Source organism: Pieris brassicae, chromosome 8 (assembly GCF_905147105.1).
Source record: "Pieris brassicae chromosome 8, ilPieBrab1.1, whole genome shotgun sequence".
Classification (NCBI taxonomy): domain Eukaryota; kingdom Metazoa; phylum Arthropoda; class Insecta; order Lepidoptera; family Pieridae; genus Pieris; species Pieris brassicae.
In genome coordinates, this window is record NC_059672.1 from 10,080,016 (window position 1) to 10,105,960 (window position 25,945).

The window sequence follows — 25,945 nt, forward strand, 5'->3', positions numbered from 1 at the left end:
TCGTCTGACACATATAGTTTGACAAGTAAGCGCGTTTTGGTTTTAGGAAGCAGGAACGCAGAAATTTGTGATGTAAAAAGAGAATAATAAATGTTTGTTGATAATCATGGCGAATCCTAGGAAATTTAGTGAAAAAATTGCCCTCCATAATCAAAAGCAAGCTGAGGAGACGGCTGCCTTTGAAAAAATTATGCGTGAAGTTTCCGACGCAACCAATAAGGTATGTCGCGAATCGCCTATTTACTCAGGCAATCGCTTCCTGGCCGTCAAAAGCGCTAGCCGACGTAAACAATAATTGCTACACTATAATGCTTTTTGCGACTTAACATCGTCTCGAAGTGATAATACATCAGAAGCTAGGGAATAGGATATTCTTGTTGTGTGTACACACACTAATAAGATGTGCTTTAGCTTACCGTGTCTACTCTAACACTAGAAATAAATGTTATCTGATACTTGTTTCATTCATATCATTAAATATTTATTATTGAACATTACATGTTTCTCACATAGTTTAGTTTTGGTACCATTCTAAAATATCAATCCTAGCCATTTCAAAAGACAATGGTATCTTGAAGCTAAATGATTACAGGTGAATACAAATAATAGAAGAGCAAGAATAAATGCTACAATAGAACTGAGTGATAAAGATTCGGAGACTGTTCAAAACCAACAAAATGTGGGTTCGTTCAGAAGCGGTTCACTGCCTAATGTTGCCGCTCCACAACTGCCCACCTCTGAACCAGAGATTGTTAAGGTTTCTCTTTTAGAAGCTGAGACATGTAGTATTGTTAGATTGTCCGTTTTTTTATCCCATGTTTGAACAATGTTTATTTTTTCTCTTTTTTGTAATTTTAAAACTTATTTCGTAGATTATGCAAATCAACTTATTTTGAATGGCTATGATACATGTTTTGTATGTAGATAATTCAGTAGGTTGCTAATAGCGTTATGGTTTTACATCAGTAAAGATTATATATATATATAAATATAAAGATTTATTTATTATCACTTCAAAGACAGTCCTTGAATGGGTATTGGCTGAACATGAAATTTGTTTTATAACATGTGTTCAAGTCAATATGGATTACCATGTGTTATGATAAACAAACCATGTATTTGTTGGACCTTATTGCTATAGGCATAAGGTCTTTTTAAAATGAAGTACTCTGATGTATTATTAAAAAACTAAATTATTTCATTTACAGAACATATTTGAAAGGACTTGAATGGGAATAGTTGTTATGTATGATAGTGCATGGGTAGAGAATGTTATTATTTAGTGTAAAATATTTATATTTACAATATCTATTTAATATATAAATGAACATGAAAAGTTTTCTAATGAAAAATAATCTTCTTTTTAAAATTATTAATTTAATGAATAACTGTTTTCTAATAACTAAAGTTAATTGATAAATCAATTATTTTTGTCAACAGCCAGAGGAAACACCATTAGTATCACAATACACAATGTCCGGGGGCAGGAGTGGGGGTATGTCACCCTCACCTCGATCCCCGGGTCAAAGAGGACGAGCCTCATCATCTGTTGGACCAATGAGGCGACCTGCAGACCGCAAGCATGACACTAGTCCATATGGTAGCAATGTTTATCTGAGGTAAGATTATTAACTATCAAACATAATATGGCAAATTCAGTATAAAAGAAGGATTGTATTTTATTTTTGAAGTTTAAAGATATATATTCACTACCACCAAATGTATGATTATTTTGCTTCTTGATAATTTAATTGATATGTACTAATTTAAACAAACTGACCATTGCATTAACTATAAATTTTTTGACTGCCACTCCTTCCAGGAACCAAGTGTTAGAAATTTTCTTTTCCTAACTAAACTAACATGAGTTTTAGCCTTGAAACTTCAAGTTAAATCTTATCCAATCCCAATACAGAATAATAATGTTAAAGATACTTTTAAATAATAATTAGCTGTTGCCCATAGCTTCTGCTGATGTTTTATTCTGAAATATTTATGGCATAGTAAAAATTCCTAAGGACATCTCAATACCATTAAGTTTAATTGTAGATATTTTAATATGCAATAATTTAATATTATAATAATTGATGTGTTTTAAGGTATTTAATGATGTGACGGGACGCAATCAGTTAATTTCTAAAATATTATATACAATAAGGTTTCATAATATGTATAATAGAAAAAAAAACATTTTATATCAAACTACCCAACAAACATGTATATGTATTTATACAATACAAAAAACATATAGTGTAAACTCCATAAAACGTCATTCGATTTAACGACGAACTAAAGTCCCTAAAGCCTCGAATTCAATTGGCTTTAGTTGGTTTAGCTTGTCTTTCATACAATGATACATTCTACATAGTATTATACCCATTCTCAATAACGATAACAATTGAGTAATAAAGTACTTTTTAAGTTGATAATGAGTTTAAAACTGCGCAGCTGTGTACGTTCCTTAAACTCGACTGTCGGCATGCATACGAACTTTGTAAGAAATTCGTTCTTTTGTTTACAAATTGGGATCGCTTAAATGTGTAGACTGTTGTTGACCATGGCTAAAAAATAAGAGTCAAACATTATCTATACGTTATTCTTCTTCCCATTTAACGATAACTGTATAACGCAATAAAATGCACAGTCCCTACATATATCGTCCGTCGTTATATACAGTTGACACTGTATATATTAATTGTACCATTTTCCCTGATTTATTTGTAAGATCATGTTAAACATGAACTAAATTGGTTTTACCTCGACTGTATTTCCTATTTAATGATATTATTTTTGCCATGTTGAAAGTAAAAGGCAGCTGAATGCCAAGGATGGCCTATAATTCGAGACCAATATTTATTGTTAAAATTTATATCATATTTATAGTAAATATTTCAAGTATTTAAAATTATGTTAAAAGATAGTATTTTTAGATTTATTTATGATGAATTAAATTTATATGTGCATAATGACAGTATAGCAATGTATGTCTTACAGAAATGTTTTTGGACAAGGTTTCTAAACCAAAATAATATTTTTTGCCATTCGCCAACTAGCTGAGTCACAAACGTAGCATCTACATATGTTTATTGCCTGGCACCACAGATTTGTACTGTCCTAGGATATTGCTAAAATGTTATTAAAAACTGCCCATAATAAATTGGACGTAAAAAGTTCATTTGAAGTTGTTGACAGCATTAAAATACGGAATCTTAACTATACCTATACAAATAAAGTATACTTTCATAAAAAAACTAACAGACAATACAAGAAAATTTACTAATTAATAAAATAATACATTAATACTGGTTGCGAGCTGGTGCGGAAACTGACCCCATGCGTAAAGGCTGTCGAGTTTAGTTTTCACGTCGGCTTTCCACACAATTACAATATATTTTGTTTATATTTAAACGAGAAACACATTTTGCTACGACAATCGAAATATATGAGAAAAAATTAATTCATAATTGAAAAACAAAGTCTTTTGTAAATATTTCGTCTAAACCGGTACAACTAGACAGATATGCAAAATGTATACGCATAACCTGTCGTAGGCCACTTTGACATTTCTTATGCGGAACGAATACGAAATTCCACCCGTATCACCACGACCTACGTCGTTCCGCAACTGAGCGTTTTTAAGGCAGTTTTAGCCGCGATCCAGCTGAAGTATTTCCGAACCGATTCGACTTAAGGTCATTCAAAAAAAAAACGTACTAATTTTTCAAAGGCCGGCAACGCACTCGCGGGCCATCTGGCATTGTGTTTTTGTGAGCGGCAATATCACTTTGATATCAGATGAGCCTCCTGGACGTTTGTTCCCTGTTCTATAAAAAATGTCGACATTAAAAATATACTCAGTCACTCCGCTGGCTCTGGAACCCTAAAAGTGTATTGGCCGCCGTAATGAGAATATTCCCGCGTTCCGTGTCCTGTGCCCACCAATTGCTTTTAGCTGCAGCAGGTCCTCCTCTGCTTTGATGCAGCGGTACCTAGGCCTACTGGTCAGGTTCCTTTACCGCCCGATCTTGGCCCATGCGCTCAAGGTGCCCAAGCCATTAGTATTCCCCTGAAATATTTTATTCCTGTAGATCACTTGGCCGATAGCATATTCATGTATCGTTTCATGTGAAAATATATAATATTAAATACATTTGAAAAATAATATCGAAGTCCCTCTGCGGACATATAAAGATCTCGGTAGTATCGGAGACAGCATGCAGTGAGCGCAACGGCTTAGTTAACGGGGACCTGTGCAATAGACTGGCTCTGGCTCTTGGTATCGCAAACATATTTCACCTTAATAAAAGGACAGAAAAGCTTCAATCCTATTATATTTAAGTAAGATGGTCTACTTCGTCTTCCAAACACGTGTGCTAGATTTTAAAGTGTACGTATGTCCACTAATTACTCGGAAACTGAAAGTCCACGATCCATGCATTTTGTTTGTGTAAATAATAAACTAGTGGCGCTACATCAACATCACCTTGATGGCTGGAAGACTTCCACGATCCGTTTCCTAGACTTACGACTCACAGGCTGGCAACGCACCCACTAAAAAGGGGTTTATGGGCTGCGATGACTGCCGTTTTTTGCGTCCCGCAAGCTCGTGTTATCGGGGGGCCCCTATTATAAATAAATGGGTCTAGGCCTCAGTTAGCATCCGTTTCTTCTATTATTTTTATTTTATAGATGGTGATCAGCCATATGTGCCTGACCGATGTCTGCCTTTATCGTAGGAGCTTTATTTTATTATATTTCATGTACAGCTACGACGGAGTGAAGCCCTCATCCAAATTCTTCCATTTGTCTGATCTTCTCTACTTTAATTACTTTTTCGTAAAGATCAAATATTTTCCATATTATATTCTTTGCGCTGAACGCATTTGTAAACGAACGGGTTGCTTAGAAGCGGAGCTCGTGGCTTGGTAGAATTTCCATTGTCATTCATTTGAGTTTCCTCAATTCCTCATTCATAATTAATAAATATATTGTTTGCACTGCGACAGATATGTACAGGAAACAATTTGCATTGGCATTGGTCAAGCAGTACTTGGAATTGGTTTAATCTTCTAGTCAAAGTTTTGGACCAACGGACTTTGTACTCCTTAACAATATAAATAGAGAACGAAACCGCGTAGCAAGCCCATATTTACGTCATAACTTGATTGTATTGTTCACATAATTATCAATTCTGAATTAAAAAGAACCTAAGTTTCCTTCCTTGGTGTGTTATTCGTACATATATATGTATTAAATAACAATTTGATTAATTCGTCTACGTAATTATTATGTAATAATATTATGATATAATTAACATTACAACAAAATTACGAATGGTTTTACAGTTTTAGTTTGTCATGCTTTGAAGCTATTGAAACCTTTTATCGTCCGATAAAATAGATGTATTTATTTTTTGCGCGTTAGCAGTTAGCAGGTGCGTGATAACGAGACTTTAAAAGCAGACTCCTTTAGTTCAATACGTAAGCTAAATTATTAAAGTCAGTTAGAATGTACGTGAATATTGTAATTAATGCAGTGAAAACAATTTATACTGAGACCGAGAAAGTACAACATTTCGTAGAAATAATATGGCCCTCTTGTGAAAAAAATAGGAACTAAAAACTGCTTGTCCAAAAGCAACGGGACAGTGGTTTAATTTAGGTCAAACAACAAAATGTTAAGTTGGCACGTTTTTTTACGTTCTGCTGCTCAACTTTTCGCGCGGTTTCTCAAAACGGGTCAATTTTGCGTCCCACAGTTCGGGGACACCGGGATTCGTAATTGGAAAAAAGGAGATCCCGTTAAAAACGGGACATCTGGTCGTGTATGTAATATAATATAAACAAAAACCCACTAAACTATATGTGCGTAAAATTATGTTGTTGGAGTTTTATTTTGAATCTTTAAATGGTGACTCGTAAGACATCACGTAATCTGCTTTTATCTAGTATTTACACAGATTATTTATTCGTCAAGATGTGAAAGTTTTGACTGTTACACAAGGAAAACCAATCATTTAACATCACGTAAGATTATATATATAATACTGCGCAAATGTTCGTAATGATTTATTGTAATATTAATTATATTACATTTCTATTTTTGGCCGAAATATTTATAGAAAATTCTCGTGTATTAAAGGATATCTGTTGTTTATTGGTACTAGATTGAATATGTAGGTACTAGGTTGGTTTTGGTGTAGTCAACATATTTAGAGGAAATGGGACATAATTTTTTTTATATTTAACTCATAGAAATTTGCCGAGCCGGTAGTCATTATTCAGAAAAGTATCCAAGACTGTGTTAGTAAAATCTTACCTACTATTTATTTGTTTATTCACACTTTATTAAATATAAAGAAGATAATACATACAAATTATAAGGGATGTAACGGCCGGCCTTATCGCTAACAAGCGATCTCTTCCAAGGCAACAATCTTTAGGGAAAAAACTAAACTAAATAAAAATATGATGCATAACCAAATCTTATTAAAAAAAATTAGAACCTTAATCTAACATAATACAAAAAATATTAAAATAAAATCAATTAAAATATGTTTATTACGGAATATATCTTATACAGGTATCACTTATTCCTCGTAATTATATTTGTATCGGTAGCTATATCCCTACTCATCGGCAAAGAAGACAGAGGGTGTAGGCCGAGAGAAAAACTCGGCGTAAAAAACTCTGGGTACACTTTTAAAGTATCAAATCACCATACAAAATGTCGCTCTTTATTTGTATTAAATTACAAAACTGAACGGAAACCAGTCGGAACGCAGTCCAGTTTCCGGAAGCGGCATCTGTTCACAGGCATGATGTGTGAGCCATCGTTTTACTCAACAATATTTCAGGGAATTAAACGATCCGTCAGACAACGAACTTAAAACTAAAAAGCTTAAACGTATTCATGAGTTGCGATGCAATACAATAGGAAAGAAAATACAAAAGTCACGATTGACCAGGATAGGAAGATTAAGAAATGTTTATGTAGAAGAGTTTTAAAAGATGTTAGGTAGGAAGTCAATCGTATGGACTTAGGCAGTCTATTCCACAATTTAATGGCGGAGATCCTAAACGAATTGACTTGGGATGAGCTGTGAGATGGAATTTCCAATAAGAATCTATTGGTGGCGCGTAACATATGGTTATAGGGACCTGAAAATTTGAATTCATTTTTAAAGATGAGAGGAAGTTTTGGGGAACAAAAGTTATAAATTTCTTTGATGGCAATTACACGAAGTCTTAACGTGTGTGAACCTGATTAACGAAACCCTTCTCTAAGGTACTATTATACATTTCCAGTCCACCTCCAGACAGCAACTGGCGCAGGACGAACAGTGACTCGGCACTGCACCAGTCGTGTGGTGAGCAGCAATCCACCGCGCCACCACTCTCACCCCACCACCCCTTGCATTCCCATGCGCACCCGCATATGCCTCATCAGAATCATAGACGAGGTAAGTTAGAAAAGATGTTCAGTACGATTTTGACGTTTCAGCGGGAGTCTTTCCGATTAATCTGTGGCGCAACATTTTTAGGTCTGCGCCTCAGATTTCTGTATCTGTTTCACGATTATTTGTCAATCTAAAAGGCCAGGTGATCAGCCTCCTTGGGTCTAAGTTAAGCAAGGTTTCCTCGCGATGTTTTCCTTTACCGTTCGAGCGAATGTTAAATGCGCACATAGAAAGAAAGTCCATTGGTGCACAGCCGGGGGTCGAACCTACGACCTCAGGGATGAAGACGCTAGGCCAACACTGCCCGTATTTGCGATTACCTGCGATAATTCCTTTGAGTGGTCTTATTTTAAATTTTTTTTTGCGTTGCGTGGCGCTTTTAAAATTCCAAGAATTTTAAATGAAACAATCTAACTGGTCCAAAGATCGACGGAGTGGGTCAGATAGATACCTAATCTGAGGGCCAGATCAAGAGTGGTACCGACACATTTGTTTTTTAATCTTTATTTATTATTTTTTATTATATACATGTGTCTTTACGACGACATCATGGAACATTACGATCTAGCCTAACTTAAGACTAATAAGTAATTTAAGTCTAACCTAATTTACTAAAAAGGATTGTTATCATATGTAAGTGTCCAATAACGCTACTTATAGTCTCTATTAAATGGAAGACAGTTATTGTGTTCAATTTTTTTTTATTCACTGTTTAGCACTTAATATTAAAGTACACTAACACTAATTCACTAGTTCAAATGATTTTAATATTTGATACTTTTTTGTTGGTCGTTTCTCTTCCTCTTGCCATTTGCCCCGACCATTTCCACTTAAATTTATTATTTTTATTATGACATCTGCTACCTTTGTTCTTGATGATGTATTCTTGAAATGAAAGCGCGTTAGAAAAACAATAGAAACTCGTGGTTGTAAATAAAATACTAACTAATGACTACTAAATTTATGATACAAATAGCATTTATGTATACACAGGAAAATTCTTTGGTTAATTTACGTTGATTTAAATAATATCTTATATGAAAGGCTTAGAGTATGTTTTCATATAACACACAGTCACTTGTTATCTTTTTAACTTAGAAAAAGTTGCAAATGTTCTATGAAATAATTATTGACCATTTCATTGTAATAATTCATAATCGTTGGTACTGTCTTACTTACTGTCGTTGTATTTACATACAACATTCAATGCTTCAATATGTGCCGAAATGGAGGCCCGGCGAAACGATACTTACTTTTTGAAGTATTTTGGCGGGTTAGGGAAAAAATATTAGAGTAATTTCTTACGATGCGCTAGAGCGCGGTGTTAGAACACCGTCACGAAAAACCGACACTCTGAAGTTATCATAGTCAACATTTAAAAAACAGTCACTTTCTTTGATTCTATAATATTTTTTTGTGATGTTTCAATAAAATGTATTTAACAAGATAATGCGTTATAAAAGCGCTCGCACACCGTCCCAAAAAAACCGACACCCTGAACTAGCATAGTCAACATTTAAAAAACAGTAAATTTTTTTGATTATGTAATATTTTTTGTGATGTTTAAATAAAATTTATTTAACTAGATAATGCGTTATAATAAAATGTTCTATGCATTAAATACCTTTTTTCTATTGTTAGTGTCGTTTTTTCTACAAACGTAGAATAAGGCAAAAGATAAATTTATTGAAAAGATTTTTATCTTGTTACGTCAAAGAAGTATAACTTCTAACGCGTTTACATAAATAAGTACACACACATGTTTTTTTATACTGAATTTTTATAGATATCTCTGAGCCAACCTTATCTGTTACGGTGCAGAACTAGCTTTATTTTCACTGGTATACAAGATTTCTGTGAATTAAAATTTTTAGCTTTCTTAGCTTCTTTTCTTATCACGTTACACTACATTACTATCAAAATTCAACCAATTCAGCGGTTATATCTTTTAATATTTGTGTGAATTAAAACTAAAGTTTGGTTATTTCTACTTCTCTCATGAGACGTTACAGTATAGAACTATAAAAATTAATCAAATTCAGCGCTTAAAGTAAAATTTTAGCGATTTAAATATATATTTTTTTCTTTTCCAGCTGCAAATATCCATTTAGATGTTCTAGCAACGTTCGGCATGAGTCCCTCGAATCGTCCGAGGTCGTCGTGTGAAATCCCACGGATACCAAATAATAACAAGTGAGAATATTTCCCACTATATATAGTCCTGCAAATGTATTTTGTCCCTTTCTATCGTATTGTGTTTACGCTGTGATGGAAAGGGAGATAAGTACAAGTACTAGTTTAGCAATAAGGCTGATTACTTGCTGATAATATATACTATAATACTAGCGGGATACTACAGAAAAACCTCACGACACGCGTTACAATAATGGGGGGGGGGATCCTTAATAAATTGCGTTACGTAATACTTGAACGCATTCATATTTGATTTATAGTCTGCTAGTAGCGAGATGTATATATCCTTTCCTTGATTGCTTTAAATTTGAGTGAGGGCAAACATTTGGGAGTACATATGTGTCAAATAAGACACTTCTCAGTCATGTACACCCGTATCACCTCGTCGTCCAATGTTTTTGCCGCGCACCACCGCTATGAGGAACCAGCTGCTCACTGAAGTATTTCCGAACAATTCGACTTAGGGTCCTTCAAGAAAAGAGCGTACAAATTCTTAAAAGGCCGGCAACGCACTCGCAAGCCCTCCGGCATTGAAAGTGTCCATGGTCCAAGTGTCAAAAAAAAATAGTACCAAATGTTTTTTTTTTGTAATTTTGCAATGGGAACATATACTCATACGTTGAATGTAATGTGAATCAGCGTGTACGAGAGCGGCGGGGACGATGGGGGCGGAGGCGGAGGTGTCGGGGGCGGGGGCCTGGGGTGCGGCGAGCTGCAGGTGCCGGGAGGCTCGCTGCCCGACCTCACCTCCGTGCACTTCCCGCCGCCGCACTACCTTCCGTTGCGCACCTCGCCTGACTACCACCACAGTGCGGTTAGTACTTTATAATAATGTACATTTCTGTATAGAAATACACATCACTATCCGTAATTGTGATTAATATTTCTTTGTTCAAGTGTTATTTGGGCCTATGTGTATTGTTAATTGAGTATGGCGCAACGCTATTTTGTAATTAATCAGAAACAAAACACTTAAAATTGGATTCCTGAAAAGTGGGAGCACGTCTGCGTTTCCATTATTCTGATTTCTACGATTCCAGAGCCCCAGTTCCCCTGGAGCGGTGTCCCCTGGCGGGGGCAGTATATCTCCCGCCACGGGGGGCCTCTCGCCCGCCTCGGGCTCCCCCGTGGGGGCCACAGTGCCCCTCTCTAATATGCACCCACCGGACCACTCGTTATACGACACGCAAGTACGTATACGCTTTAATACGCACACGTATACGTACGCCTCGAAACAGTTTTAGAGATTTAAGACTGTAATTTCTTAAATAAAATTAGCTCAGTGTTTAAAGCGATAGTTATATTTTAATATTCAGAAACCTGTAGGTTGTAGACCTATAGATAGTTGTACAAAAAAATGATATGGTAAAACCTTGTTATAATAATATATGTAACGCCTTTCATAGTTTTGTGTTATTTAGTCTATGGTTTATAGAACTTGTAGTAGCCATAGGGATACACTAGGTATCAGGGCTTGTTTGGCTATGAAGATATGTGTAGGCGCATCGGTACAATGTAATGTCCCGTATTGTCTTATGTGTAGACAGTAGATGCAAAAGCGATCCTTTATGCCGTTATCAAGGAACTAATTGCCTTAATCTGGGTAATTGGGAAAAAACATCAAAATTGGTTCAGTTAAATATCGAATTAAATTTATCAGGTTTAGTATGTAAAATGGTAAAAAATACAGTTACTGGTCTGTTCTAGAAATCTTGTAGATCGCATTTTGTAGTTTAACTTTCATAAAAAACTAAATCAGTAATTGCATTTAATCTAAGTGATCTTTCGTCTCTTTCTGGCGATTCGTATACGCTGTGGTGTAAAAGAGATGGAATCTTTGAGTTTGATTTATTTTTTATGAAAGGGATTTTGTTGTATCGTTTTGCTTTCGTGTCATATTGTTTTGTTTATTTCAGAATCACTTATCTGTACCAAACACAAATAATTATCTTCATCATAGTAAGGTTCGTTTTCTTTTGAAACCCTTTGATTAATGCTTTGGCTTTTGATTAACATATGCATGTATAAACTACTTTGAAAATCTTCAGATATTATCGACTTTCCAGGTGTTTTTTCTAACAGACATATATAGAAATCTATATATAGAAAATTTACTCTCTGGAATTCACACTAATTCCTAAGTTCGTTGGTAAGGCTAGTTTTCGAAAGAAATAATCGTCCATATTATATGTATTTATATAGCTTGTCTAAATACATACCAGTTACTATTTAATCAAGACTACACATTTTAAAAAGTCTAGATAAAAACAAAAATATTACATGTAAGAACTGTATGTCGCCGTCCCGACAATTGCTCACTTTCAGCTGCAGCAGGTCCAGCCGGTTTCGCAATTATTCGTTACAAACATACAAATAAGCCCCTTTTAAAATATTAAAATTGACTAAAGAGTTACGGCGATTATTTCTCTCTAACAATAAAAAATTCATTACACATGTTTTTGTATTATTGCATGATGGCACGTACGTACACGTCCGGGCACGTGCTCGTAAAAGATGGTTTTATTTGGTCCTTTTAAACGCATTGGCAATTTAACGCTTAAATGTAATGCCACCGAATTTGAGGGTTTATTAACATAATTTTTAATATATATTAAACATGTTTTTGCTGAAATTTTACCAATTTAATATTGTACTCTACTTAAAGCATGCGTTTAAATTTGTTTTTTTTTTTTTACTTAAATAACATTTTATAATTAACAACGATTAGGGTTAGGTGAAACAGTTTTGATCTAGTAACCGTAAGAACCAAGGGTTTGAATCAGTAACGAGACTTAGCTCTAAGTCTGACTTTTGTACGTCTCGGGACAACAGAAGGGCGCCATATTATTTCCCAAATAAACTTAACAAATTTTTTCAGTAGTTTGTTATGAAACCGAGTAGATTTTTCTGTTAATATAGAGTTTACTAGTCGGAATTTAAAATATTTATTTTCCAAAGTCTCTTTTGGGGGTTCTCTTCTGTGGAGGCCACGGTGCTGTAGCCCCAGTTGCCCTTCTCTAAATCCGGTCCTGTATAGGAGTCATAGCGTCGTTACTGAATCTCACCCTAAGTCTGACGTATAATATCCTAATATGGAAAAAGGGGGACAAGAAGCAGATACTGTATAACTAGCAAACGTCTCGTAGCACAAATTTATTGCAGTTGAATTAAGCGATTAATTTAAACAGTTTTGATGGATCATTTGGGATTGGAGTTAAACTTGAACCTTAAGGCCTTAACCGCATTTTATTTATAAATATTATCTTATTGACGTGACAACGTCTAATAAATTAATTGATGAACGCTTGCGTAAAAGTATGACTAATTGTCCCGTTACGCTTATTGTACGCTTCCGTCGCATCTCTTACGTTTTATTGGCCTAAGCGTCCAAGGATTCACTCCTCTGATTCAATTTTATTCATAAATTTATGCAATTATTTCATCAATGTTTTGTTATGACGTTGTCAATTATCGTCCGTAAACCGACTTTACAGACAACCATTTTTTTTTATTTCTATGACTTTAAATATCTTACTATATGGGTGTCACTAAAAAAACGCAAATTTATAGATATAAAATTGATTGATAATATATAAATGAATATATTTCAGAACATGTCCCCTTTGGATCACAGCTGGCTCGCATCGAGCTATCAGCCACACTGCAGTCCGCCTTCACAATATTCTTCGACTTCGAATATCCCTTCGCCAACGGTTAGTTTAACAAGTCATACATTTGTAGCATATTCCTTCATATTTGCCTTCTAAATATTCTTACAAAAACTATTTAACATATATATATATGATATATAATTTTATATAGAGTTATATATATATATATATATTATATATGATATATAATTTTATATAGAGTTTGATCAAAATTCGTGATTTATTATTTCTATATTTTTATTTCGAAAAGATGTATCTAACATTTTATATAGTGCGCGACTTCAGTCTAACAGCCCGTTGAGTGGACAGTCAAGCTAATAATTAACGTTTAGAGTTCTTTCTGATTTAGTTAATTATTTGATAGCATATCTTGTTTTACTGTTTATACACTCGTAGCAGTCGTAGACACTAGTTGCAGTCGGGTAAATTGCGAAGGCAAGTTTTTTCAAAGGTGGCCTGGAAGAGATTGCTAATCGTTGTAATTATTTATATATAATTTAAGAATCGTTAAACAAATATCTCTCTGTGACTTTTATTTTATTTATTTATTTACACTTCGTTACATTACATTATATAAAGAAAAACATATTTAAATCAAAAAGAGGGCAACTGGCGGCCTTATCACTTTCGAGCGACCTGTTCCAGGCAACCACTGTGAGAAGAGAAAAAAATGTGTTCAATTACATAAGATGGGCAAGAAGTACAAAAATACATGTTTTTATATCTGAGGTGTAAATGCATTTGCAATGCCCCAGAAAGTTGGCAGGGAATGTGGGCCTCGATCCACGCCAGCATCTCTCCTATTTAGAGACCTGAAACCACCTCGAGTAGTTCCTAGTTCAAAAGCCTCCGGTGCAGTATACACTATATAGGAGATGGGCATATCTTCTCCTATTTACTCCCCGTCTTCTAATTCTAGGATTTATCCAAAAGTTCTTCCTCCCTCATTCAGCTGTCCACCAAAGATACTACTGCATTACATATCTCGTCACTGCCGATCTCTTGGACAGTACAAAGCGAGCAAGGTTTGTTACCCATCATAGAACAAAGATTACGAGGTAGCTGAGATCACCTCGGAGACTTCTTCAATCACTCTGTGACCTAAAATACTGAACGTTTTTACATGAAAACTAAAATTAGTTGAATCAGTAATAATATTTTGTGGTTTTTTCAGATGGTCCACAGTCCCGGTAGTCCGGTGGAGTCACCGCAGACAGACTACAGCAACCTCCACCAAGTGCTATTACAACCCTTCGAGCAGATCACGATGGTGAGATATTTTGTTTAACCGACTCCAAAAAGGAAGTTCAGTATTGGAATTTAAGTTTTAGTGATATATTTGGGCTTCCATATAGTCAGTGTATCAACAGTCCCAATTCATCAGAATCGGTTTAGTAGTTTTTGAGATTCGTGTGAAATATGTTTATTTGATAGGTTTTTAAAGGTGGTTTAATTTGTATTAATGTAATAATAATACTATAATCGCTCTTTTAACGGATACGTATTGGTAGACTAAAGTTAAATTTAACTTTAGCAGCGCTCCGTGGTCATATTTGGAACAATAAAGGAACATTTTGGAAACCTTGATGTATTTTCTGTTAAAAATCACTACTTAATTGAAATCTAGTTAAATTGGACTACTTTATTATAATGTGTATAAGTAATTAGTTAACGGGGAATGGGAATTTATTTACTTTTATACCATAGTGAATTCTATCTCGGATGCGTATGCGCACGTGTGTGTGACTTTATTTCACTAAAAAAACAACACGATAATAATCAAGGCTAAAGGGTATTGAGAAAAAATATTTAGCGCTAACTATGACTCGTCTATGTCAAAATCCAATACATTTTTGACGTAAGGGAGCCCGACTTAGCGCTGAATATCGTTTCTGAATGTTACCCATGGATTTGATACTAATCTTAAATATGGTTTTGTGATTCGGCCGTATTGGACGTGGACTAATACATAGTACCGTCTGTTTCCATGGTTACCATTCGTATAAACAAACCAATATATAAAGTGGACTATATTTTTATATTACAGCCATTCAATAAAAGAGCGTACGAATTCTTAAAAGGCTGCCGCACTCGCCAGCTGGCATTTAGTGTCCATTTCTATAAAAAAAACTAGTGTAAACTGAATTACATACAATAAATCTTAATTTAATTGTTTTTAATAATTAAGTACTGATTTTAAAAATATTGTGCCAGCAAGTAAAATATCACACTAGCATTTTTAGACGTGAAGTGAAAGGTTCTTAATAATGGGAATTTAAAAAGTACTAAAGGTCTAATAACAAAATAAATGTATCAAAAATGCTTATTTTTTGTAATTAAAATAGTGGTGTGTGTATAATTTCATTGATTTTAGTGAGACACAAAAATTACGTCATGTAATAATTATTTAAAAATTCCGTTTTTAAAGTCAAAATTAGCTCAGAATAACTCAATAAGAACAGAAATATAAAAATAAAATGTGTGCGTGTACTAGTGTACACACGTAAGAATTGAAACTTCTATATATATATATATATCTACTATATGCAACTTTACAGAAATTGGTTAAATAAAGTTAAATTAGATATAGATTAACAAAAGGCTTTTATTATCAAAGACATGAATACAAATAATACAATTATTTCATTTTACCTTATAATACTAAGATTATTACAGAACTTCATTAATTGTAATAGAATTATTACTGTCACTGTTATCGTTATTATATATTTTTGTTACTGGCTTAATGGCTTCGAATCTCTTCGAATCAACCGTGGTAGGGACAAGGAAAAGATGGCGGGTAACGAGAAAATGTGACGGTAATTATTTTCCAAGCCGATACAGAAATTATTCTGTGAAGGTTATTTTATAACACTATTAACAAATTTCTTAATCTGTAGTAATAATACAAATTATTAAAAAGAATATTAAAAAAAATTTTAAAAGTTTCGTCCCTATGGGAGTGTACCTTTAACGCTGGCAGAATTTCCTCATTATATTGCGATACTATTTGTATTTATTTATTAAATATTGTCTATGATAATTATGATGTACATACATTTAAAATACGTTAAATCGTACATCAAATTTATCGTAATATTTTATTTAAAATTTCAATGCTTCAATGGAATAGCAAGGAGTTGTGAGTAATTTAGCTAATTTAACGATGCTTATAATTGATAGAAATAAATAAAAGTGATTTTCTCACAGCCGAGATCGAAACACTAAATAGAATCGCACAATGTAAGCACATTAAACGAATTTTTGGGTAACTAAAACATGAGTTTTACTTGCCCTGTGATAAACTGTTGAACTACGTTATTATTTGTTTGCGACTCTAAGATGATAATTATTATAAATTCTGGAACAGTGTTACACGAGCCTAAACCAAGTGAACACAGATTGTCTTGTGTAGTAGGAATTTGCGGGTACTTCGTGCTGTATTTTTTTTTCTTGACGGTAGTTTCGGGAGGTCTCACAATTTTATAGATTTGTGTAACTAGTATTGTCTTTTGTTAAAATAGCTTTTACACATTAAGAAAAACACCTTTTGATCGGATTAAAGCTATGTATTATTATTAAAACTTATAGCTATTTACATAATTCTAAATTTTAATTTTTTTCCGACGTTTCGCGTACTTTTCAGTGTGCGTGGTCACCGTGACCGTTTTCGTTCGTTCGTTCGATCCGTTCAAAAAGTGTTTTTCTTGATTTGTGTAACTATTTTAAAGATGGTTGTGGTAGGTGAAAATAAAGGATATTCATACTTTGTTAGTATAATACAGTCTTCTTCTTTTTGAGATTTATATATATCGTGATTCAATTACTATGAAATGTTAATTCATAAGAATTCAAAGACTTAAATTGTCATGAAAAAAAGTATATAGCATATGAACAATGATACAAATACTTTTAGGGCTAAAATTTCGTATGTAGATTCCTAAAATCTTAAGGAATTCTCTCTCTATATCCTCTCTATAATATATACATTAAATTATGATAATTTGATATAAATTAACTGTGATATCTTTTTGATTGTATGTGATATTTTGAGTGTAATGAAATGCCGTATTGATCCGATTTAAACAAATAGTAACGTAGTAGTTATATGTGGCAAAGTAAATGTATAACATTGGTGTGACGTTGGCCAAGGACTGGGCGCAGTTGGTGCAGAGTCTCGTGGAGTCGGGCTGGACCGCGCACGTTCAAGTCGCGGAAAACGTACGACACACACACACATATTACATTTATATTATATTTTTTTCTATATATATAACGGATCTTGAACGAATTTTCTTGTTTAATGTCGAAACGAGATAAGAAATAACTTTCCCTTATGAATCTTATTAATCTGTGGATTAACAATTCGAGTTCGAGAATGTGACTCTGTATCTTGCGTCACGGCATCTACGACACAGATAATAGAATACATACACAGTACTCGCAAAAATCTTTCTCCTTAATCTTCTCTTTTTGCCGCTAAAACACATTTTTAGCTAGAGAAATGAGTACTGGTAAAACAGTGTAATAAGAGTTGTTATATATTTCAAAGTAAAAGCACTTATTTGTCATAGCTTGACAATGACGAAAATATATAAAATTGTAACTTAATGTAATTTCTACTAAAACGACCTATTCGTTCACGATCCCTTTAAGCGTACATAAAGACACGTACGTTTCACTATTTCCTCTATAGAACACAAATTCTTACGTAGATAAAGGAATGAATTCTTCCAACAAGCGGGGCCATAGATAAAAAATGTTTTTGTACAAAGACCCTTATCTATAGCCCAGTTTTTTATAGGTTTTGACATATTTTAATTTAAGCATGTGTAGCAAAAAGCTGATTTATTTCAAGCTTCTACTAAATGTTAATTGTATTTAGAATTATTTGCCTTTGTTAAATGATTTGAAAGTTTAATAGTTTAAGTTATAGATTGTGTTTATAGACAATTGTCATTTTCACAAGCATGCATTATGAATATCACAGCTTTGTCTCTTGGTCCCTATGACCGTCGTTTGAACATTGCTGGTTAACTGTTATCTTGTTCACACGTCGGTCAACGTTATGTTCGCTGACTTTTAAACTGAAACTAATAATGGTCTGTGGTAACTGTGTTGCTCTGTGTCGGCGAATACAATTTCAACCTGACAGGAAAGTTAAGTCACAAATAACCAAAGCCTTGTCCTAAATAAAATAATAATTTATTTATTAAACATTAGTTTATAGTACGGTCAGTGAACGTATCGAAGGGATTTTTGTTATTGTTTTACAGGCGTTATGTGTGTTATATTTAGTGTCTGTTTTAGAGTATTTTATGTTTTCCAGCTGGATCCCCCGACGTCGAGTTACAACACGACGTATATTAATCACAGCTCACCTCACTCACCTCAGACAACGAATACGCAACACACATATTCAAGGGTGAGTATAGAAGATAGATTCTCTTCTTTTTTTTTCATCAGAGGACGTCGAGGCAGAATACAAAATTCCACTCGTATGAACTCGATGTCCGTCGTTTCACAACTGAGCGTTTTTCTTAAGCAGTTTTTGTCGTGAACTACTGGAACCAGCTGCCTACTGAAGTATGTCCAAGCCAATTCGACTTAGGATCCTTCAAGAAAAGTACGTACCAATTCTTAAAAGGCCGGCAACGCTATTGCGAGCCCTCTGGCATTGTGAGTGTCTATGGGAGACGGTAACACTTGACATTATGAGCCTCCTGCCCACTGCCTAAGACCGATCTGGCCGGTTTTCTACGCTGCCCTCTGCCTTATATATTAATTACTGAACATATAAGAGAGCGTTCAAGTATTACGTAATGAGAGGGGGGGGGGGGGGGTTGTATTAGTAACTTTGTTCACTTTTTTTTTGGAGCTTTAAAATCGGATTTCCATTATTTATTCAATATATAACGTGGACTGACTGAAAAAGTGGAAAAAAGGAGGATGTTATCTTCAGTCCACATTTGAGGCCAGCTAATTTATTTATTTCGTATTCCTACGGCTAACATAAAATCTATATCCAGTGGAATCCCTATAACTCGAATATCAAGGGAAATTCTAAAAAAAACGACATTAACAGCTGAAATTTTGACTTACAGAGGCGTGATTTCTGAGTCTATTTTTTTATTTGTAGACTCAAATTTGAATAACAACTCAACTTATGTTTTGTAGTATATATTTTTTTGAATGTTTTCATTCACTGCACTTGTCCAAAACAAATACAATATATTAGAAGCCAAGAACCCGAACATTCATTTTTATTTCATCAATGAAAATTATTAAATACATTTAAGTAATATTTAATTCTGCTGTTTTGAGTGTGTGTGAGGATATGTACGCGAGAGTGTGTGAGTGAATACGTTCTTTGTTCTAAAGCCTAACCAATAAAGGGAAAAAGCCTTCTATGGGGTCGCTAAATTAACTATGATTATTCACAACACTAAGTATTAAACACATTCAAATTTGAATGATACATTATTCAGAGTCCATTCCTCTGAAAAAATAAATAAAAATAAAATTTTGGCTTTCCGGCAAATACTTAATAACTTATTTAACTGGTATTTTATAGATTTGACATTTGAATGCTGTTATAACTCATAATATCCATGAATTTGACAATGCACTCGAATAGACAACACACCACACTTTGACAGTTGACAGATCGTTGCCATTTAAAAAAACATTGTTCCAATAGTTTTCAATATGGCGAGGTTTTTTTTATTGCATTGGTCAGGCTTTACCAACATATTTTTGGTGATATATTTTTACTACAATTATCGCAGTCGTCGACGTCCCCGGGAATCCACACGCAGACGCACACGTACCCGTCGTCGGGCGAGGGCCGGGCGCGGGACCCCGTGGCCGGGGGCTTCCCCCTCGCCTCACCCTCGCCCGCCACCCCCGCCACACCTGCCACGCCCGCCTCAATCCCCGACATCATACTCACGGGTGAGTTATTTATTTGCATTTTATCTTTGCGTGTAGTTAAAATAATTATTTAGATGGTGAGTAAAGGAGATAGTAATTATAAATGGTTTTATTGAGACAAATAATATCCATTGAAATATGGCGTTCTTTGTCGATTTTAGGCGATATAAGACTGCGACACAGGTCGCAAACATAGCCTCCACAATGGGCTAGTTTAACAGGTTTTGAGTGACTATAGAACCTAGAATTTTTTTTCATTCTTAATTCTCTAAAGTTTTTAAAATTCGAGTAGTATCTACAATTTCAAGATCCCGCCAAAACGCTTCTCTAGACAAGATGGCGTCGCACGTTTGACGTATCAAGTCGTAAACAAATAAACAAACGATTTACGTGTTAATTATCAGTCGAAAATTACACATATGTTTCGATCATAATCAGTCTGTGACGAAAATAAACTCCCTAGTATTAGGGTTTGATTGGCGAAGGAATTATTTACGAGAATGTTATGTCATCGTCGATTCGACTAATCTGTGACTTTTTTGTGTCACGTCGTATAAAAACAATTTGTTTAATTATGGAACTTTTGACACTTCATTATAGTGATATACAGATAACATAACTTTATTTTTACTACTGTCAAATAGTCCATTCGATATAAAAATTTGCGATAATTTTCCGTAGATTTGCATGGCAACTGGGTAAAACACCTTTAGACACGCGTATTTCACTTTATAATTATTATACTGTAGTTGCTGTAGGAATTAAGCTTCCTGTATTACAGAATGTATGTCGTCATCCTTGAACCCAAAATTATTTGTCTTGGTGTTGGTGGGGTACAAGTCTTGAGGAGGGTGAGCAATCCAAGTGGTTTTCAAGAACACGGATTCCTTGATATGTGCCACGGCAAAGGCCAATGTTGTTTGAAGAATGAGTTCAGTAATCGCGATATTGTGTTTCTTATGTATTTAATCTAATTTATTGTTTTATCTTAGTTAAAAAAAAATTAAATAACTCTCTACATAGAAGCTTATCATTAAAAAAAATCAAAGACACAACCACACGCAACACTCGTCGAGCGAGTTTGCTTATCTTGCCGAAGCCGCGCGCAAATTATTTGAAGAGGTCAAGTATGTCAGAATGAATCTAGTGGACTAAAATTGGGACGTGTATCTCGCTCGTATATACATAATGTGAAGTTTCTCATGTAAATAAAATATAATTTTGTAGTGAGAAAGTACAAAATTATATTTTATTTACATATCAAGTAGTTCTTTCAACATTAATTTTTTTTTGCATATTATCGTATTGGCTTAGTTACTTTAATGATAATATATGTTTTTTTATAAATAAATAATTTTTAGATTACTCGGGTGAACTAGACGCGAGCATATTCGGCGGCGAGGAAGCCCAGCTCCGGGCTGGCCTAGACCTGGACGACCTGACCCTGCTGGAGGAACCCAGTGCGTTACTACCTGACTCTTCCGTTGAACACGAGTTCAGAATGGACCGGATCGACCGCATGTTATAAGTAATCGCTATTTTGGTGTCGTCGAAATGGTTTTTAATAGATTTGGAAAATTGTGGCTGACGATTCTTCATTCTTAGCATTTACATCGTTCGATGCATTTAACATTTTGAATCAAGTGCAATTACGATGGGAATTATTGTTTTTTTTTTTCATGACAATTTGTATAGTTTCAATATGTGTTAGGATTGCCTGCCCTGGTTTAATTCATAATTGCTGCCGTCGGAAACGGCTCGTAGCAATTACGAGTAACCCGGGCTTAAGACACGGATTGTGGAATGATGATATATGATTGCCGGTACTCATCACACATTCCCCTATCGTTAGTACTGACGGAACAGGTTCTCGGATAGTCAATTTGAGAGCAGTACTGAGAAATGACCATACGGATATCAAGTTTATTGATTTGTTAGAACTCTGTGTTATCATTTAATCATTAATATTTTAATTTATAAAAAATATAGCTTTTTTTCTATTTCAAAGTGAAGTTAAAGCAATTTGATTTTGAATCTGGTCCGAACGTATTGTCAATACGTGTACACGGATGTTGGTACGTGTACGCGTACATTTCATTTTAGGGTGCAAGTATTTTAATGGGTTAGGTACTTCGATAGACGTGTGCTCGAATATCATTTCGTGTAAATATTGAAGATGTTCTACGAAATTGCATTTAAGCTGTCATTTGTACTTTTTATATCTTTCATCGTTAAGCCGTTGCTCAAACGAGTATTTTTCCCAATTCGCAAGAGATGCATGCTTCCTGATTATTGTCTTGTATATTTTCATGTAAATATTGAGATAAGCTTTTGTCGCAAACATATCTGTGTGTGAGAACTTTGTGGTCAATTTTACGAATCGGTGTTTGGCCAATTTACAAATATATAGTACATAGACTACTGACGGAATTTCAGGAATGTGGGACATTGTGCATGTGATTTTCGTTTGTCACCGTCAAATTTTTAAATTCCATTATAATCTGTCACGACAGTGTCAAAAATTGAACTTTTTCCTTAGATAATCCGTCAAATCCCGTCTTTCTGTCTGTAATCGAAAAACTAAATAAGCAACATCACAATTTTACGGTGACATACTATATATAATTTTGACGTCACGTTTTGCCGTCACTATGATTTTACAAATATTCAGATACACCTTTTCAAAGAAAACATTAATTTCAAATAATTATTGGTCTTGGTATCAGAAATCCTTTACAATAATGTTGAATTTAAGACATCTTAAGTCTACATTTTTTGCTGATGAGATAACCTCTATATAGAGTTTGCCCACAGCCATTAATCACTCACATAAATGAAATGTTATATATCTATGATGTCCGGGAATAAAATCACTAGATTTTGCTAAACAGTAGAATGTACTACTTGGTAATGTCAATATAAAACCCGGGCGTCTTATTAAAAGATTTAGATTTACGGTCGCACTCAGAGTTGTTGATTGAAACATCTAAGGGAGCGTTCAAGTATTATGTGACGCAATTTTTGGAGATTCTTGGAACCCCCCAATGCAACGCGCCGCAACGTTTCTGTTTCCAATAGTAAAACGCTTCGTGATCAACTCCAGTGACTTTTTAAACCATTATGTGGTGTAAAGTACTGGAAAGTGAAATAATATTAACAATAACGCGTAATTCAATCCCCGCCCCGCATCATAACGTTTTACATAAGGAGAACCTCCCGCCCCCCCCCCCCCCCTATTAGTTACGTGATACGTGAACGCACCCTAAACGCAAATCAATAATTATTCATTTAATGAACTGTGTCCGTTAACCATAACCATTAATCAGTAATAAACTTGTCAAAGGCGTTATTAGACTCTGAGTACGGCTGTACCTAACAATTTCCATACACTGGTTGTCATTTTAATATACATTTGTGCTTACAGTGTCCCAAAATAGATGTATGTATTGTTTCAATGCTCATTCTACGTTAAGAGTCTAGTCATTACGACTTAAGAGTTTCAATTTGACATAATATTTGCCCGTTATCCTACCGATGTTGATTTTCTGTTTAATATCTTGTTACTTTGCCTGGTTTGTTTACTTTACGAGTACGTATTTACGTACGCGTATACGTACGTACCCACGACCACGTACGCGTACGTAAAACCATATTTATCTTACAATACGTCGTTGAACAAGCCCGGCATTGGTGATGTGTAAAATTTATTATATATTTAACGAATATCCAAAGATGGTTAATTATTCAAAATTTATAAACTTAGTTCAATTAATTTTACAGTGTTGACATATTAAAAATTTGAATTTCCTCAAAGGTGATAAAACTGTATGACAGATGCTTGTTTTAATGTGATAAAGGAAAAGCACAATTATGCCTGGTCGGCTTTATTACATACCACTACTACGAAAGATATATGAAATGTTATGTTAAATCAAGAATTATTTAAGATTATATATATATATATATATATGAATTTGTTGGAGTAATGTCTTCCACGGCGTTTGTATCGGACTTAGATTCAAAAGTATTGAGAGAGGGAAACCATTTATATTAACGACTTCAATATATGATCAGAGCAGTCTCAAAAGGTTATTCAGAAGCTCGACTTTGCGCCAAGTGTGATTTCCATATATTAAAAACGTATTGGAATTTGACATAATTCTAGAACGTTGCTCAATCCCTAATCTACGTTCAAGAGCTGTCAAATCATTTTTCCATTTGGACTGTGTCATACTTGACAGCGCTGGAGATTGTGATTTGAGAGTCCATATTGAGACTAATATGACACGTATGTCACAATTGATGTTTATGGCGTTTCTAATGCTTCAAAGGCCAGTTACACACTGACAGCGCTCCGGTATCACTTAGATTCAGAGGAGCCTCTCTTTCATCCGTTATATTAGTCCGGGTGTCATATAGATAAGTCGCTCTGAACCTTACAGATTAGAGCAGTGTTTTCCAATGTGAGGCTCACGCCTACAGGGGGGCAATTTGATCCCTAAGGGAGCCCCCCTTCGAAAATTTATTAAAAATTATTTGTAATTTGAATTTCAGTTTTTGTTTTGAAAATTTACTTGCAGTGTTTCGTTTACAATTTGTAATTCCTTCCTCAAACCTTTTTTATTAATAAAAATTATGTATGTTACATGGGGGGGGGGGGGGGCACAAAAAAGGTTGGCAAACACTCGTTTAGAGAGTATCGTTGGTAATAATGGTTTCTCTACCTTTTATTACAAGGTTGTGACATCAACAAGACTAACTTTTTTACGCCATACATTACTACGATCTGCGCGTGGATAACATTTTTCTTCACATCGTTTCTCGTTTTCACCTTTCGAAATAAGTATGTAAGTGATGTGCTTTAACGCAAACACCAAATTGTGGATGGGGTCTAATGCTTTTGCAGTTTTGTTGCCATGGTAACGGTTCGAATTCATTTGTGATTGGTTAAGAAATGGATCAATAATAAATAAGCGATGCGAGTTTTGTATACATTGCCAATTTCTTAAGTTTTTAATACTTTAATTAAAACGATATTAGTACCATTGCCACGCGTTTGCTGAAGTACTAGTCTTGTCTCTTTCCATATCAGCGTAAACACAATGTGTCAATTTTGAGCGTTTTTTTTTTAAAAATAAAACTGCAAAAGCATGCGCTGGTCCTGGGCTAGGTATATTTTATATGACATTAAATTTAAGACATAAATATTTTTTCTCAAATATGCACAAACTTATTGAGGAATTTTGCAGTAAAATGTTTCAGTGGTTTGTTTTATTAAAACCAAATGTACATATTAAGTGTGATAGAGATGAAACGGTCTCATTTAAAAAATAAATTTTGTTGTAAGTATATCTGCATTTTGATTATTTTTTCCCCATATTTAAGATACAAATTTTACATATTGTTCAGAGATAAAATGCGCTGAACTGTTTTTGATTATATATATTTATTGAAAATAAATGATAGAGAAAGAGAAAATTACTCCGCAATACGTTAAACTATATATTTCATATATGTCGTTTTATATTAAGTCCAAAAAAGGATGGGAGGTCTTGTCCCTTAGATACGACTTTGATGGCCCGTGCAAGACTGACAATTATTATAATAAATAAAATGTTAATCATAAATAATTAAGTGTATTAAAATAATTTTTATTATTACTACGTAGGTTGAGGAACATTTAGGTTTA

At 34.3% G+C, this 25,945-nt stretch overlaps 1 protein-coding gene across 4 annotated transcripts; it reads left to right on the forward strand.

Annotated features, from left to right (window-relative positions):
• The first annotated feature begins 26 nt into the window (after positions 1-26).
• LOC123713008 (CREB-regulated transcription coactivator 3) lies at positions 27-25,605 on the forward strand. Of its 4 annotated transcripts, none has more exons than XM_045666463.1 (12): positions 27-220; positions 593-757; positions 1,441-1,619; positions 7,308-7,462; positions 9,553-9,652; positions 10,292-10,466; positions 10,693-10,842; positions 13,264-13,365; positions 14,498-14,593; positions 18,653-18,748; positions 20,112-20,277; positions 21,618-25,605. In XM_045666463.1, the coding sequence occupies exons 1-12, from the start codon at positions 107-109 to the stop codon at positions 21,782-21,784; spliced, it is 1,665 nt and encodes a 554-aa protein (XP_045522419.1). In that variant the 5' UTR covers positions 27-106; the 3' UTR covers positions 21,785-25,605. The 4 variants fall into 4 exon arrangements, with proteins under 4 accessions (XP_045522419.1, XP_045522420.1, XP_045522421.1 ...); XM_045666464.1 differs by lacking the exon at positions 10,693-10,842 and adding an exon at positions 11,569-11,616; XM_045666465.1 differs by lacking the exon at positions 593-757 and adding an exon at positions 11,569-11,616.
• The last annotated feature ends 340 nt before the right edge of the window (positions 25,606-25,945 follow it).

Excerpts from the sequence above, each read along its gene's own strand:
- LOC123713008 (XM_045666463.1), top strand. The coding sequence starts at position 107 with ATGGCGAATCCTAGGAAATTTAGTGAAAAAATTGCCCTCCATAATCAA. Across the intron at positions 9,653-10,291 it reads CGGATACCAAATAATAACAA|CGTGTACGAGAGCGGCGGGG; the intron begins GTGAGAATATTT and ends AATGTGAATCAG. Across the intron at positions 10,843-13,263 it reads ACTCGTTATACGACACGCAA|AACATGTCCCCTTTGGATCA; the intron begins GTACGTATACGC and ends AATATATTTCAG.